The 16,934-nt window shown below is 51.8% G+C and overlaps 1 protein-coding gene across 2 annotated transcripts; it reads left to right on the top strand.

The window, feature by feature from the left end:
* The first annotated feature begins 9,684 nt into the window (after positions 1 to 9,684).
* Positions 9,685 to 13,159, top strand: TRH (thyrotropin releasing hormone). 2 transcript variants are annotated; one of them, XM_059076895.2, is made up of 4 exons: positions 9,779 to 10,051; positions 11,076 to 11,297; positions 11,415 to 11,453; positions 11,972 to 13,159. In XM_059076895.2, the coding sequence occupies exons 2-4, from the start codon at positions 11,084 to 11,086 to the stop codon at positions 12,445 to 12,447; spliced, it is 729 nt and encodes a 242-aa protein (XP_058932878.1). In that variant the 5' UTR covers positions 9,779 to 10,051; positions 11,076 to 11,083; the 3' UTR covers positions 12,448 to 13,159. The 2 variants fall into 2 exon arrangements, with proteins under 2 accessions (XP_058932879.1, XP_058932878.1); XM_059076896.2 differs by lacking the exon at positions 11,415 to 11,453 and having other exon boundaries at positions 9,685 to 10,051.
* Positions 13,160 to 16,934: the final 3,775 nt, after the last annotated feature.

Here is a 16,934-nt window from a genome sequence, read left to right as displayed (position 1 = left end):
TCCGCGGCACGTGGGATCCTCCCGGACCGGGGCACGAACCCGTGTCCCCTGCATCGGCAGGCGGATTCTCAACCACTGCGCCACCAGGGAAGCCCATCCCTTTACTTTTTGAGTTTCATCTGTTGTCATTAGGTTGCAAGTGACAGAAAGGACAGCACAGACTGACCAAAACAGAAGAAGAACTTATCAGCTCTTCCAGTGATATGTTCAAACAATGTCATGAGACACCAATTTACTTCCCAGTTCTTGGTTCAACTACCTTTGTGGTGGCAACATTCACAAGCAGAATCTTTCCAGCAGGTGGTAAGCATGGCCCCCAGCAGTTCTGGGCTTATGTCCCACAACCCCTGCCTGAAAAGAACACCTCTTACTTTTAGTTTCAGTAAAAGTCTCAAGTTTGAGTCTCATTGGCCCAGCTTGGCCATACCTCTGTCCTTGAACCTGGGGCGAGTCACACCCTGATTGGCCAGGCCTTGTTCACGTGGGTCTCAACGTGGTGCTAGCCCTACCCAAACCAACAGGCCCGAGAACAGAGGAGGGTGGTTCTCTTCTGCAAACCTGGGGTCCTGTCATAAGAAAAAAGGGGACCGGAGCTGACCAGTTGAATATAATAGCCGCCTATACAAATGAAATAAGAAGACTTTTTTCAAGTTTGTGAGAATTATTTATGATCATGCTGAGAACATTTTTGGTACACCTTTGGGCCCCTGCAGGGTTTTTTTTCTTTTCTTGCTGTCCTCGACATCCATTTGACCCAGCTGTATCTCCTTACCCTTCCCGAACCTCAGCATTCCTCTTCCCTCCTTCTAGCTCTCTTTCCTGAAATCACAGCAGAATCTCGAGAGATCCTAGTACAGAGGAGGAGGCTTTATCAGTCAGGATTGCAAACAGCAGACCCCAACTCTAGCTAAAGGGGGGTTAATTTCTCAGCAGGAAGACCAAAGGCTTGAAGCAAAAAGGAGGGCCTTGGGCTTCCCTGGTGGCGCAGTGGTTGAGAGTCCGCCTGCCGATGCAGGGGACACGGGTTCGTGCCCCGGTCCGGGAAGATCCCACGTGCCGCGGAGCGGCTGGGCCCGTGAGCCATGGCCGCTGAGCCTGCGCATCCGGAGCCTGTGCCCCGCAACGGGAGAGGCCACAACAGTGAGAGGCCCGCCTAGCACAAAAAAAAAAAAGGAGGGCCTTGGAGGGTCCAGGAAGCAGAGACTTTCCAAACATCCTATCACAACACTGTCGCTGCTACTGACATGAATGCCTCCCACCCCCCAACAACTCTGCCATCTCTCCACCCAAGAGTCTAAGTCCCAGGAGAGAGTGGGTCCCACAGGCCAAGCTTGGGCCACATGCCTACCCCTCGCACTGACATGGGGTGGGTGGTTTGGCTTATATCTCATCAAGGCCACAGTGGATGGGGATAAGGCAACTCCCCAGGAGGAAAGATGGCTCTTTCTGCTTACTGGAAGTCAAAGGATGGATACAGGAGGCCAAAGCGCAATGGGGTCCACTCCAGACTCACAAGTGAGTTCTCATGGGGCAATGAAAAGGAACACGTGACTCTTAGAAGGGACAGTGGGCATCTCCTCGGGCCAGAGTAACTGGAAGTCTCCGTCAGCACCTGCTGGGACCCTCTCCCTCCGTCCGTTGTCACCCGGACTCATGGCCTAGTGTTAGTAACAGATTAATACCTGCTCCCGCACTTGCAATATTCAGGGTTTCAGACTCCATGTATTTTGAGGACAAGCTCTAATTAGCCAGGAACATTGGGATAGAGCCTGCTTGTGGCTGACAGCAAGATAAACATACCTAAATGGCCAAGGTGATTTGCAGTTGGTTTTCATTTTTCTCCTGTAATAAGAGAGGTGATGGCAGGGGTGGGGGCTTGTTATCTCTGGCAGGCTTGATGGATGATGAGGTGTCTCATCCACCAGTGATTGTGGCTCAGAGACAGCATGCGGTTTATCACCCATCCCCGCCCCAACCCGTCCAAGGAGCTTCCGTCCTCATCAGAAGCAGCAGCCTGAGAGGATCCAAAGATAAGCTTCACGATATTTCAAACGTCAGAGTCTCATTCTTTATTATGGGCCTTGAGACATCAAATAATACTCCCTTTAGTGTGGTGAGGAGAAGTAAACAAAATATCAAAGAAAATTTTGTAAAAGGAAGAAAAATTCTCCATATTCATCAGCACCCTAACTCTAGCTATTTTCATCTGGGTAGATTCCCTTCCAGTGAGATAAAGTGGAAAATCTTTGGCATAACGCAAACCTGAGTTCAAATCCATGTTCCTCTATTTCCTGGCTGTGTAACTTTGAGCAAGTCACTTCCCCTCTCCGAGCCTTGATCTCTTTCAAGCGGCAGAATAATTTTGACCTCATAGGACTGCATTAAATGAGCAAAAATGTGTGCAGGGCACCCAGGAGCTGCTTCCTACACACAATCTCTTTCTGCTGTCCCTCTCCACATTCATCTCCTCCTCAGCACCCACTGTGTGCTAAGCTCTCTGGGAAATGAACACACTCTGTCCTCAAGGAAATTCCTTCTGTTACATTAACACATGTTAACTTACCAGACTACCTAGCAAAGAACAGAGAATGAAAGAGTAAACAGGTCAGTGCTGAAGGAGGCAGCGAGGGTGGCTTATTCACAGGAAGAACGTTGGATCTAGAGCCTTGTGCCTTCACTGGATGGACTCACCAGGGACCAGCTGGACCCTAGGATGATCACTAGACCCTGTCCCAGACTAAGCCACAGATAGGTGTGCAACGCATGTGCACACTGACCGGTACACCTGGGCACAAACACACATGCAAACATGTACAGTGTACAGACAAAGACTGCACACAAATACATATACACACTCAAGGTGCACGTGTGATGCGGACACATGTGCATAAACACATATGTGTATGTGCTCTATGTCACCTAAATGCATCAGATAACACCTCTCAGAACCGCCCACGTGCATCCAGCTCCATGCCAGCTCTGTCGCTGGCGACATCTCAGCAACCACCGGGCCCTCCCTGAGCACAAGCTCTATTCAGCAAGCTCCAGCTGGGCAGAAAATTGCTCTTCGGAAACAATCTGGACCACACAGATCTGCAGTTGGCCTCTCGGCATGAATGTAAGACCTCATAGGGGCACAGGGCCTGGGTTGGTGGGGCTCAAGCCTTCAGCCTGTCAGTCTAGACTGTGAGTGCAGACTCCTGGACTGGCCCTGAGCCCAGACAGGGACAGACTCTGCCTGGCATCTCCCAGTGAGTGGGAAACCTCTACAGTCCCTGGACATTATCCATCTCTGGACCATGCTGCTCTGGCGAGGGGAGGTTGGGGATAAGATGTCTCTGCTCAGGAAGGGAGGAAAAGCAGGTCCTCGAACAGCGTGGGCTCACCTGTTTCCAGTTCTGCTTGTTCTCACTACCCCCGTTCTCCTGCTCATCCACCTCCAGGAAGCTTTCCCTGATTGCTCTTGCCTTCGGGTCACCTCCAGAACTGCCCCCCGCCATGTTTGCGCCTCCTTCTGCCAAATGTCTTGACCCTCTCGTGCGTGTCCAGAGACGATGGAGGGAGGCTGCCTTTGTGCTACCCCAGCTGGAAAGACAGGGCCAAGCAGCTGGGGCTCCCTCTCTCTGGGCTGAACGCATTCATTCATGCAGTCAGTCTCTCAATAACTCTTTACCAAGTGCCAGCTCTGTGCCAGAAACTGAACACAGCAGGGAACAAGAAGCTGTCCTCATGAAGCAAGATTCCGGTATGGGAGACAGACAACAAACAAGGGGCAAGGAAATAAATGCCCGGTGGCACTTCAAGATAAAGACTGGCAAGGAAGAGAAGGTGAGGTGGGCACCTGTCTCAGCCAGGGTGGCCAGAGAAAGCCTTCTGGCAGGTCCTTTCATCCAAAGTAACTCCAAGTCTTGTCCAACACGCCATCCCTGACCCTATGGGTTGGATCTATGGCCCCACCCCAGGGCTTATGAGCACTTGGTACCCTGCAATGCAACCTATGTGGACACATCCTCCTCCCCTCCCAGACTGCTAATATCTTCAGAACAGTTTTGCTTTCTGGATCCTCTCAGCGACCCTAACACTCAACACATGACTTGCTCAGGAAATGGTTATTAAATGAGCAAATAAATGGATGAATGGATGACTTGATGAATAGGCATTTGCAGTAGGCGTTAAAGATTAAGTAAGTGGCCCACAGGTGGCAAGGGGTAACATGGAGGTGTGAAACTGCACAGTGTATCTGTAAAATGGGTTCCATTGCTTGACGTGGTAGGTGGTGTCTGGATGGGGAATAAAAGGAGAGCTGGTAGGGGAGGAGCTTATATTGTGCCCAAATTATAAAGGGTCTTGAAGGCTAGGCTAAGAATTTAACCCTACAAACAGAGAGAACCATGTAAAGTTTACCCTTCCCTGCATTGTCTACTTGGAGGTGGCACTCAATAAACGTGTATGGAATTGAAGGTTCTGGATAGAATGGACTGAGGTAGCTCTTCTTTGCCGGCAGCTGGGCAGTGACCAAGGGTGGCTTAAGTGGAATAAAAATAGCTGCTGCCAGGAATCCTCCTGGCACTGAAATACAACTCTTTTCCCATCATGATGTCTGAAATCCCTCCATTAGAGAATCATTTATTAGGGGCTTAATGTTTTGGGGGAGCTGGGATCCCCAAAGTTTCCAGAAAAGATGATACTCCTATTTTATGTTTTTTATTCAATAAAGTGTTTATTGAACATCTATTATATATCAGGTTCTCTCTCAGTGCTAGGGGTAGAGCAGTGAAAAAAATAGAGAAATATTTTTAAAAAGTCATTTATGGATTTTATGATGCATTGCTTAGAAGATTCTGCTGTATGGTTCTCATTGTAGAATGCTGGCCTGGTCTTTCTCAACATTGTTTTTGTTGAGTTCAGAGTAGATGATACTCTTTTAATGGCAATTTGCTGTCAACAAAACCAGAACAAGATCTTGGGGGTGGGGTAAGATGTGGGGTGGAAGGCTGAACCCACTCTGTCAGTCAGAGTTTGCTCATTTCCAGCTCCTTTAGAGAAAGCCCTGACCCAGGCAGCGTGAAGGAAAGACACTGTGTAGAACACTGGTCTTGAGTTTGTTGCTAATTCACTGAGGGACTCAGGTATGCCTTTCTCCTCTCTGAGTTTTGGTTTTGTCATCTGTGCAATGGGGACACAGAAGACCTGTGTTGTCTTATTATGTGTTTTTTTGTTTTTTGGGGTTTTTTTGGCCTCGCTACATGGCTTGTGGGATATTAGTTCCCCGACCAGGGAATGAACCCAGACCCTCAGCAATGAAAGCGCCAAGTCCTAACCACTGGACCACCAGGGAATTCCCTACCTGCGTTTTAAGAAATAATACAAAGAGGTCATAGGTACCCTTTCCCCAGCTTCCCCTAATGGTTAAAATTGTAAAATTATAGTACTGTATTCCAGCCACTGATACAATCCACTGAACTTTTTCAGATTTCCCATTTTACTTGTACTCATGTGTGTGCATGTGTACAGACAGTTCTATGCAATTTTACCCTGTGTAGCTTTTTGTATCCTCCACCACATGGTGGCTTTTTAATTACAGAAAATGGTACCTTTTATATATTCAGTTCTTTCCTTTGTATTCTGCTTTTGCTGTCAAAATAATAAAGGCCCTCTCTTGCCCAAGATCATAAAAATTATCTCAAAGATTCCAGGAAGAAGAGTCCATTCAGTGTCTGTCTTTTCTCCATATAAATTCACTCCAGAAACCTCCCTAATCAGATTCCATTGGAGATTTTTGACCCAGTTGATCGATGACTTTGTTGATGATGAATCCACTGCAAACTTTTCAGTTCTTAATTCAATCACGGATTTATTTCTTTATTCAACAAGTGTTTCCGGTACATGCCCAGGTGTCCAGCACAGTTCCAGCCCAGGCACACAGTGGGTGTGGGGCGGGGAGAGGGTCGTACACAAAAAGAGAAATGGCGGAAGAGGTCATTTTAAAGCAGAGACCCAGCCGGACAACAAGTTAGGGTCCTCCTTTCTCTCTCATGGAGCTAAGAGTCCAGTCACTATATTGCATATACTTTTCTAAGTTGCGTTTTATTCATCTGATGACAAAACTGTGCTTGATCTCAAGAGCCCGCCTTCCCTGAGTTCCTCTGCTCCCTGTTCAGAGATGTCCCCCAGATATTGCAGGGTCTTTATCAACCCTAAGCTGCAGAAGGTCTGAAGCAGCCTCACCCACCCTACCTTTTCAGGTTTTTTTGGTTTTTGGTTTTTGGTTTTTTGCGGTACGCGGGCCTCTCACTGTTGTGGCCTCTCCCGTTGCGGAGCACAGGCTCCGGACGCGCAGGCTCAGCGGCCACGGCTCACGGGCCCAGCCGCTCCGCGGCATGTGGGATCTTCCCGGACCGGGGCACGAACCCGCGTCCCCTGCATCGGCAGGCGGACTCTCAACCACTGCGCCACCAGGGAAGCCCCAGCCATATTAATTTGATAAGCAGCAATAGTTTTGAAATCAAGCACGTTGTTATCATCCGATGAAAAAATAAAGCAAGCTAGAAAAAATATATGCAATATATCGACTGGACTCTTAGTTCCATGAGAGAGAGAGGAGGTCCCTGACTTGCTGTCCTGGTGGGCCCCTGTTTTAAAATGTAATTTTTCTCATTATTCAGGTATGGTAAGGCCAATAGATCAGGAGACGACTGTCACTGAATTACTCACAGTTCCTAAGGGGGGGGCAGACCACACCATGCAGGGCTGCAAGGGGAAGCACCAGGGCCCATCAGGAGGCAGAGTGGCCAGGGAGTGGGGGAAAGGTGGGCAAGAGCCTTTATTGTGGTGTCTTGGGATGGAACAGGTGAAGTGGGGTAAACAGGTTTAGGATGGGCTAGTTTGAATAATACTAGTGAGCTCTGGGGCATCAGGGCTGTTCCTAGTGGTCTGGCACCTGACCCTGGGGGATTAGGGCTCCGGATTGGTTAGTTTGTATGTGAAAGGTGTTCTCATGGGAGTTCTTTACTATCTCTAGGAATTGGCTACCCAGGGAGGGACAGGCCCTCCAGAGTCAGCAAGACCCCAGAGGTCAAAACATCAGAAACACATCATTAATACAGTGCCCAAGGTCTTGAACAGGTCCTAGTACCTACTAAGGGCTCAGTGGATATTTGCTGAAAGAAGGAAGAGAGGGAAGGAGGAAGGGAGGGAGGAAGTTGGCTTGCTGAGGACACCTCAGATGCCTGTACTATCCTCTCTGGTCCCTTGGGCTATGTGGGAACTCCTTCCCCACGCCCCAGCCATCCAGGAACTCTCCTCCTGACAAGCACCTCCGATACCTGAGTATAGAAATGCATCGAATGGGCTCACCAGGGGGCAATGTTCCAGCCACTTCACCCTCCCAGAGGCAGCTTTTCTATCCATCCACGCATCACTCCTTTCCAGTCTCAGACTCACACGAGATTTTGTTGTTTTGTTTTTTGGTGCTGTTTGTTGGTTTGTGGACAGGTAATCCTGCACTTAGAAAAAATCCAAACACCTCTAAGGGCTGCCAGTGAAAGCAAGCCCCCGACTGCCCTCCCCTTCTCCGTCTCCCCAGCTTGCTGGCACTGTACTCTTGCATCCCTCCGGAGGGAGTCTGCATAAGAGCATCACGGTCCATCTCCTGTACAAATTGTTCTCTTTTTTCACTTAACGATATATCCTGGGGGCTTCCCTGGTTGCAGAGTGGTTACGAATCCGCCTGCCAATGCAGGGCACAGGTTCGAGCCCTGGTCTGGAAGGATCCCGCTTGCCACGGAGCAACTAAGCCCGTGTGCCACCACTACTGAGCCTGCGCTCTAGAGCCCGAGACCCACAACTACTGAGCCCACACGCTGCAACTACGGAAGCCCGTGTGCCTAGAGCCCACGCTCCGCAACAAGGGAAGACACCCAATGAGAAGCCTGCGCAGCGCAACGAAGAGTAGCCCCCACTCGCCGCAACTAGAGAAAAGCCCACGCGCAGCAACAGAGACCCAACACAGCCAAAAATAAAAATAAATTAATTAAAAATATATATATATATATCCTGGAGCTTATTCCACATCCACACATGTGACACTGCCTCGTTCTTTTAAAAACAGCATAGTACCCCATAGTTCTGGATGGGCCTTAGAAGATTTAAGCAAACCTCTCCTGATTGACAGACCACCAAGCTGTTTGCAGTTCTGGCTTCTATAAATCATGCTGCACTGCATACCCTGTGTGTACAACCCATGCACAGGTGTGGGTGTCTGTAGGATGAATTCTGGGAAACGGAACTGTCTTGTGGAAGGTACGTATGTGTTAAATTTTCAGGTTGCCAACCAAAGAGATGGTATCGATTTACACTTCCACCACTGTATATGAAAAACAAGGAGCGGACTATAACTGGTGGTCTGAAAGTTCCCTTCCACCTCTAGCCTTCAAAGTCCTTCTGCCTCTCCAGGCCTCTGTGTCCTGATCCGTAAAGTGGGACTAATAGTCCCTACCTCATTTATCTTGAGAGGTAAGGATGATGTAAGGATGATGTAAGGGTGCAGTGAGATGGCAGAGGTACCTGGAAAGTTGGGTGCTCTGCCAAGGAAAGGAGTAACAATGAAACACTTTGGGTTCCCTTGTCAAACCACCGGTGTGGCCTGAGACATACAACAGGTACTCAAAGTTTTAGGCTGAAGCAATATCGTATGGGGAGAGAGAATAATGTTGTGACTGTCCAGAGGTAGGAGATGCCTTCACTGATGTTGTTCGCTCTACCTAAAAGTAATTCCCTCTAAGTATACCTGGCACACTTCTGTCTCTCCAGGAGGGACCAAGGAAGGAGCCTGGCACACTGTGGGTGCCCATTAAATGTTTCAGTACGGAGGCTGTACTTAGTACTAGATGTGGCAACTCTCTCCTCCAACGCATCATCTGACTTTGGGGACTGATTGGTGGACAAGCTCCTCGGCACCTATGCTTTTCTCTTCCCTGTATCCCCTCCCCTCTTTTGCCTGGGTGAGGTAGATCCAAAAAAACTTCTCATCAGGGAGTCACAAACTCCAATGTCCCTCCTCCGTGACTAGAGCCACACGTTGGAAGTGGAAAGTGGTGGAGAGAGTAGGGACCAGGATCGGTCAGGCTCAGCTCCAGCAGGCTGCTGTCAGGAGGAAACACAAGACCACATTTTCCAAGAGATTTTCAAGAGAAGCCATAAATCCATATTTTTTCCTGAGTTCTCCTGGTTTTAAAATGTTGGTCATTCAGATTTTTGTTTTTTCAAAAACACTATGGTACTCAAACAAAACCAGCTATGAACTAGTGGTAGCCCATAGGCCATCAGTTTTGGAACTCTGAAAACTGTCTCCCTCCTCCACTGTACGGATGAGGAAATTTGGCCAGAGAGGGGGAGGCATTTTCCAGAGGTGACAGAGTCAAGATCAAAGCCCAGGTCCACACGTCCACTTTCTGCATTTCTCAGTCTCTCCCTTACTCTCCCTCCCTTCGCCACCTCCCGTCTTGACTGTCTCCGTGTCTTTCCGTCTCTCTGGTGTGTGAGTGCTCGGTATCTCTCTCTGTATGCATCTCTCGGTCTCTGTCTCTCCCTATCTCCGATTTTCTCCTGTGTGCATCTTTGTAATTGTGTGAGCCTCTCAGCAACTCTCTCTCTGTCCCCTACACGAGTGTTCTCGAAGACCTTCGAAGCCGGGCCCGGCACCAGCCCCGTATCTGCCGCTTGGGCCTCCTCGCTCCCCCTCCCACCCCGCGCCGCCCCCGCCGTCCCCGCCCCATATTTCCGGCGGAGCCGGCAGGCGGGCGGGCGGGCGAGGTACCCACGGGGCCGGCTGCCGTCAGCGTCCCTTCCCGGCGGCCGCGACCCCTCCCCGCTGACCTCACCCGCGCCGCCGCCTCGCGCAGATATAAGCAGCAGCCCCGCCGAGAAGCTGGCAGCCGGCGTCCCGGGTCCTGCGAGCGCTCCCCGACTCCTGACCCGCCCACTCCAGACCCCAAAACTCCGGATCGGAGCCCAGGATTCCGGACCAGTCCGCGGAGCTCGCGCCGGGCAGGTAGCTACCTCCGTCCCTTCTCCCCCGCAGGCCGCGTCTGTAGCCCTGGAGAGGGGGCCCTCCGCCCGCCTTCGGGTGCGCCCCGCGGAAAGCGGCGGCTTTCGAGCCCGGAGCGCGCCCAGGAGGGGCGCTGCGCTCGTACCCCCGGATCTTCCACAGCTCGGGCCGGGGGCCGACGGAGGCGCGGCGCGAGCACGGTGGTGGCGCTCCCTCCCGGGCGGGCACACACGTCCGGGCCTCTGCGGCGCTCGCGCAGCGCGTCGGGGGGAGGTTCGCGTCTTACCCCTGCCGTGGCGGGGGGGGGCGCTGGGGCAGCGCTGGGCAGGACATCGGCGGGAGTTCTTGGGAGTTAGAACTCGAATCCGGACGAATCCGGACGTTGGAACAGAATTTTCGCGGTGGAATCGAATCTCAGCCTTAGGATCTCACTCTCAGCGCTGAAATAGGATTTTAGAGGTGGAATTGACGTTGAAATTAGGATTTTAGCGTTAGAATTAGATTCGCAGCCTAGCCGTAGAATCTTAGCATTAGAAATAGGAGTTAGCGTTGCAATCGGAACGTTGCAGAAGGAGTGTAGGAATGAGAGCGTTGCGCTGGGAAACGTGAGGAGAATTTTAGCCTGCAGCGCTGCAGTTGGCATCCTGGCCGTCGGGCCCGCGCTGCAGTCTTGGTGGTTAGACTCCTGGAGAGTCAGCCCCAAGCGCTGGCTTCCCCAGCTCCGCGCAGCCTTGAGAAGTGGCGGTGGCGATGGGGCTCCCGCGGCTTCCAGGCTCGCGCAGGCAGAAGCGGGCGCGGGCAGGCTCTCCAGGCTTCCCTGCGGGTGAGGACGCCCAGGACCCGAGGCAGACCCTCCGGCTGTCCCCGCCCCGCCCTAAGGTGGCAGGTGGTGCTGATCCGGAAGGGTGTTTGAACGGTTGGTTCCGCCTGGCCTCGGGGTTCCGCTAGGCCGGGAAAACGGGCGATAGAATGCGCTGGGAGGGGAGCGCGGCGCACCTGTGCTCTCTCCCTGTCCTCCCTACCCCAGGCGCCGCGATGTCCGGCCCTTGGTTTCTGCTTGCCATGGTTTTGACCCTGACCCTGACCGGTGTCCCTGGCGGCCGCGCACAGCCGGAGGTGGCCCAGCGGGAGGCGGCTATGGCCGCCGAGCAACTGGGCCTGGACGACCTCCTGCGGCAGGCGGAGCCCCTCCTCCTCCTCCGGGAAGACCTCCAGCGCCTCCGAGAGGACCAGGAAGACAGCGAATCGGGTGAGGGGCAGGATTGCGTGGGGCCTCGGGTTGAGAGGAGGACGCCCGAGAGGTTTAGGGGAAACTCGGCCGCAAAGGGGAGGGAGCGACTTGGTCATTCAGCCTCTTGCTTTTCAGAAGCTCAGAAACTCCCCCTGGCCACACCCTCGGCAGGTGGTGAGTTGACCCTTTCCTGGGGCCACATTCCTTTTCCGTCACAGTTTCGAGAATATTTCAGAGGGCAGACCTTCAGTAGAAAAGATTCTGTGCAAGGGAGAGAGAGTCTTTTTGTGTGTGACAGCGTTAATTCCTACCTACTAGGCACGCATATGCCTGGCACTGTTCTAAGCACTTCAAACAGCTTATCACATGATAGGATCTTCCCAAGCATCAGATAGGTACTGTTATTACCCTCCCACACCCCATTTTACACAGAAGAAAACTGAGGCTCAAAGAAGTTAAGTGAGTTGCTTAGGGTCACACAGCTAGGGAGTGGCGGAGCTGAGACTGGAACCAGAGGCCATGCCCTTGACCATCTGTGTGAGTGTCTGTGTGTCTGTGAGACCTGAGAGGCAGGTGCAAGGCCTGCCTATGAATCTGGGTGATTGCTGTGGGGACCTGCCTTGACTGAGAGGAAGGCTGAAGTGGGCATCTAGGGGTCAGGGGGTCCCTCACTGGCCTCTTTCCTTCCCCAGAGTCCCAGATCTTTCAGCCCCATTGGCTCTCCAAGCGTCAGCATCCAGGCAAAAGGGAGGAGGAGTCAGAAGAGGGGGTTGAAGAGGAAGAGGAAGAAGGAGGGGCCGTGGGACCCCGCAAAGGGCAGCACACTGGCCGGCAGGAGGATGTGGCTGCATGGTCAGAGGATGTAAGCCAGCAGAAGAGGCAGCACCCTGGCCGGCGCTCCTCCTGGCTTGGGTACACTTTCACCAAGAGGCAGCACCCAGGCAGACGGCTGGTGGATCCCCAGGCCCAAAGCAGCTGGGAAGAGGAGGACGAGGAGGGAGAGCTGATGCCTGAGAAACGCCAGCATCCGGGAAAGAGGGCCCTGGGAAGCCCGTGTGGGCCCCGGGGATCCTGTGGTCAAGCCAGCCTTCTGCTGGGCCTCCTGGATGACCTGAGCAGGGGCCAGGGGGCTGAGAAGCGGCAGCACCCTGGGCGGCGAGTGGCCTAGGCCAGGGAGCCCCTGGAGGCGTGAGCCCCGTTTCCTGTAAAATCAGTTTGGGGTCTAAGAACGTCTTGAGCCCCGTATGCCCTACCCCTTTGTGACCCCCTTTTTCCCTCCTCCTTAGATGCCTGAGCACACACCTGAGCCCCTGGTATACATACACATCAAACCCCTGGCCTCACCCGCCTAGTTCAGGGATGGGAGAAAGCCAGCCTAAGAGTTAAAACCTCACGTTACCCCACTTTGTGCCACCGGCAAGGGGGCAGATCCCAGAGTCCCTCTCACCCCCGCCCCTGCAGGCCTGCTCCCCTCCCTAGACCTGGCGAAGCTGACCCTGCTGTGTCTCCTAAGGGATCCCCAGAGTGGGGCAGGGTGCCTCTGGTGTGAACAGGCAGTGGGGGTGGCTGGGCTTGAAGCCATGATGTCCCAATCCAGCTTCCATCCCTTGCCCACGTGTCAGGGGGTGCCATGTGTAAACTTCACTCCCAGTACCCGGGTCTCCTCCTCTTCCTGGGCATCCTTTTGTGGGTGGGAAGAGCCCTGACCCACAGCTGTGTTCTGCTTGGGGGAAGCATTGTAGGTGCTGCTGTGCTGTGTGGTGGCTGCGGGAATAAACATGTGCAGGAATTTGTAAACATCTCCTTGGAAGTCACGGCTTGTATGTAACCCTCTAGGCGCCTTTCCCCTATCAATGATAATAAAACCTGCATCTGGATAATCTCGGTTCGTTGCAGTTCTGCCTCAGCTGGTGTGGGATTTCTCTTTTCAGCATTGAGAGGGGACAGGCTGAGAGCTCCCCAGTTCTGCTGAGAAGGGAATCAGGGACACCTTGGCAGGGTGAAAGGTCCTCTTCACTGTCCCTATCTCAGAACAAGCTTGGGAGGTGGACTGGAGCTCTGGAGCCCATTTGACACCAGGGGAGACTGAGGCCTGGGGGTGAGGAAGGGCTTGCCAGAAGACACACAGCTAGCTGAGGTCGAGCCATGGGTGTGAGAGGCAGCTCAGGACACTGCCTTGAGTTTGCCTGATTGTTAGAGGGCTGGTCTGGCTCGGGTTTGTAATCGTCATCGTTCTGTGGCAGGAACCAACAGCCTGTATCATCTGGCAGGCACAGTGAGGAGAAAGGAACAGGCTGTGGCTGGCGACTCAAGCCAGGGACCTTCCGGGGCCAGGCAGGGAGGCAGGCTGGGTGTAGGATAAGGGGGAGCGGTGGAGACTTGGGCTAACGTGGAGACGCCATCTGAAGACACTTGAGTCCCAAAACTTTGACATCATGTGAATCAAATAATAATAATAATAGTAACATATAGCCAACACTTATTATGTGTCAGGCAGTTCTTATGCACTTTACATATATTAATTCTTCTACTCCTCACAATAATCCTAGGCATTACTATGATTATGCCAAATTTCCTAACAAGGAAAGCAAGGTAGAGAAAAGTTAAGCAGTTTGTCTGAGGCTGAGTTTGGCTCACTCATTTCCACCTCGCTACCTCTGACTCAAACTCTGAAATTTCCTCAGGCCTTAGACTCTGCATTGGACACCCTCTTTTTGGTGGGCAGATGGGCTATTTGGCTTTTCTGCAAATAGCTTTTGGTCACCTTCTTGGGGAGGGAGAGGAGGGGTTGGAAGAGTGTCTGAGACGCTGCTCCTCTCCTCAGGGAACCGCAGTTCAGGGGAGGTGGGGTTGGAGGGAGACTCGGGGCTTCTAAAATACACTCACACCCACCATCTCCATTAATATTCTCAGAAGCCTGCTGAAAAACTGAGCATTTGATGGATATTTCTATTTTCTGATGAGGGACCCAGCACACAGGTTAGGTGCCCCGAGGTGCCTGAAGGTAGAGTTGACCTTTCCTCGGGGCCCTCTGGCTTTCTTCACTGGCACCATCAAGGCAATCAGTGCCCTAGCAGGAAACCCTCTGCTCACAGACTCCCCCTGAAGGCAGACACCCTAATACCGGTAACATGGGCCACTTACAGAGCACTTCCTGAATGCTCAGGGCTTACAGACACTTTCTCGTCCAATCCCACGGCCACCCCAAAAGGCTGCCATGTCCTTTTGAAGTTGAGTTGCAGTTGAGAGTGGAGAAGTGAAGTACTTGCCCAAGAATACACCCAATCCTCTTCTCCTTCCAAACTTGCTTGGTGTGGCTGCTGTTGTTACCTCCTCAGATATGGGACAATCTGAAGAGTGAGAAGCTCACTCCCCCAGCCACTTAACATTTCCCCTCTGCCCCTGAGTGTGATCAGACCAGTGCAGCATGATGGAAAGGGTCTGGGCATTGGCTTCAGTCCTGGACAAATGATTAAACCAATTTGAGCCTCAGTCTTCCCATCTGTAAAATGGGCACAGTAATCCCTACACCTTTCTCAGAGTTGTTCAAAGGAGTAAATGAGATGGAGCAATAGGTGTCCAGCTCCAAGCATAGTCCAAGTAAACCCTTATAAATGGCGTCTTTAGCTCTAGTGCTCCAAGACCAGAAGGGACCCAAAACTGAGCCTTGCAGACACACTTGTTCCTTCCTTCGTTCATTCTCCAGTGACATACACAAAAGAGAAAAATAGTAAAAACCCAGACACGGGGGCCTTATTGCGAGTTCTTGTCAGGCACTGGGGCTTTATCCTTAAGAAAGTCTGCATGCTGCTCCCCAGATACCTCTGTCCTTCCCCCTCTCACACACATGCCTTTTGCTTGGCCTAGGATGCTGTGACAGAGATGCTGCATGTGCTTCCCTACATTTCCCAGCCTCCCTTGCAGTTGGCATGGAGTCATATGACTAGTCCTGGCCAATGGGCTGTGAGCTGGAGTGTCAGTCTGGGGCTGTGGCAGTTAGAGCCCCTTAACCCTTTTATTCTTGCTAAGGAAGCCTGGGAGCCTACCGGTTGAGACAGCAGAGCATGTGAGGGAGGGATTCTGAGCCCTGGCATCACCAGATGGAAGTTAGATCAGACTTCTCACATGGAAGAAATAAACTTGTGTTGTATTAAGTCAGGGTTTCTTTGTTACCACAGCAAAACTTAGCCAGTTCTGACTAACACAGATGCCTCCCACCTTGTTCTCTCTTCACTGAAATCCTTCCCATCTTTCCTTTCTCATAAGTATCTGCTTTTATCAAAGCTGCCTACATAAGGGCCTGGCATGAAGTCGGTGCTCAATATATATTTGTTGAATGGATGTTGAAAGCTTCAGGTCACTTCCATTTTGGTTTCCTAGACTGACTCCCAGCCCTTAAGGGGCTCCCCATCCAGTGGGGAGACAGATGACCACTTCATAGTTAGCAAAGCATGCAAGGTAGACACAGATGGCAGAACAAATTGGTCTGGCTGGGCAAAGCAGGCTTCCTGGAGGAGGAAACATCCAAGCTGAGTCAGAGGATAAATAAGAGATACGATATTTCGGGCAGAAGGAAAGAGCATGAACAAAGGCTCAGTGGGAAGAAGTGAGTGTTCTTAGAGTTGTTAACACTGGAAATCTGGGGTGTTTTGGCCCATTCCTTTCCTCCTTCACCCTGTCTTCTAGCCCTGATTGCCAACCCTTAGAAGTGTGAGAAAGCAGTGCAGTTTGGGGTGGAATCAGGGAAGCCTTCCAGGGGGAAGGGGCACTTGAGGCGAGCTCTGAAGGATGAAAGAAAAAGGAAAATTTTCCTAAGCACCTACTCTGGGGCCAGACATCAGGAAAAGCCCTTTTAGCCCACTGCCCAGCACATAGCAGGTAATTTGTAAATATCGGTTGAATGAATTAATCGCTCATCATAGTCAACTCCAGTTCAGAGAAAAGGAAACTAAGAGAGAAGTAAGGTGACTTTTCTCAGCTCATAAGTCTGAAACGTGGGGGTTGTCTCTATGCCTCCCCTCCCCTAGCATCCAATTTTTACCGTGTCCTATAAATTTTACCTCCTGGATATATCTCAAGTCCACCCATTTTGTCCCAGTTCCTCTGCCACCACCCGGATCCTGGCCACCATCATTTGCTGGCCTCTGGCCTCCACCCTTGTCCCCCAAGCCCATTTTCCACACAGCAGCCAGAGGGAAGCAGATCTGACCATGGCAACCACCCTTCTTAAGACCTGTCAGCAGCTTCCATCTCGCCTAGAATAAAATCCAAACTCCTTACCATGGCCTGCCCGTTCTGTTTCCTGAACACACATCAGGGCCTTTATCCACATTGTTCCCTCTGTCTGGAGCCTCCTTTTCTCCTGCTCCTCATTGCCCGGGTCACCTCCTAGGGTGCTTCCTGAACTGTGGAGGTTGGAAAGCAAAAACTGCATTTCCAAGGCTCCCTTGCAGCTAGAGTTTTGGAAGCACGGTAAGCTCTTGTGTGAGATTGGGAAGGCCACTTTGACGATTCCTGCTGGAACGCAAGGCGATAACGATTTGTTTCTGCAGCAGCTTCCTGCTGTCCAGACTCCAGCTCTTAAGTATCTAGAGACAGTTGTTGATAGTGGCTTTCTGGAAAGCTTCATAGCTATGGTAGTATGTTCTTTTCTCT

This window comes from Kogia breviceps, chromosome 10, assembly GCF_026419965.1.
Source record: "Kogia breviceps isolate mKogBre1 chromosome 10, mKogBre1 haplotype 1, whole genome shotgun sequence".
Taxonomy (NCBI): Eukaryota; Metazoa; Chordata; class Mammalia; order Artiodactyla; family Physeteridae; genus Kogia; species Kogia breviceps.
This window is presented reverse-complemented; position numbering and strand designations above follow the sequence as displayed.

Coding starts and splice junctions, on each gene's coding strand:
- TRH (XM_059076895.2), top strand. CDS start 11,084: ATGTCCGGCCCTTGGTTTCTGCTTGCCATGGTTTTGACCCTGACCCTG. Junction 11,298..11,414: donor CCAGGAAGACAGCGAATCGG/GTGAGGGGCAGG, acceptor CTTGCTTTTCAG/AAGCTCAGAAACTCCCCCTG. Junction 11,454..11,971: donor GGCCACACCCTCGGCAGGTG/GTGAGTTGACCC, acceptor TTCCTTCCCCAG/AGTCCCAGATCTTTCAGCCC.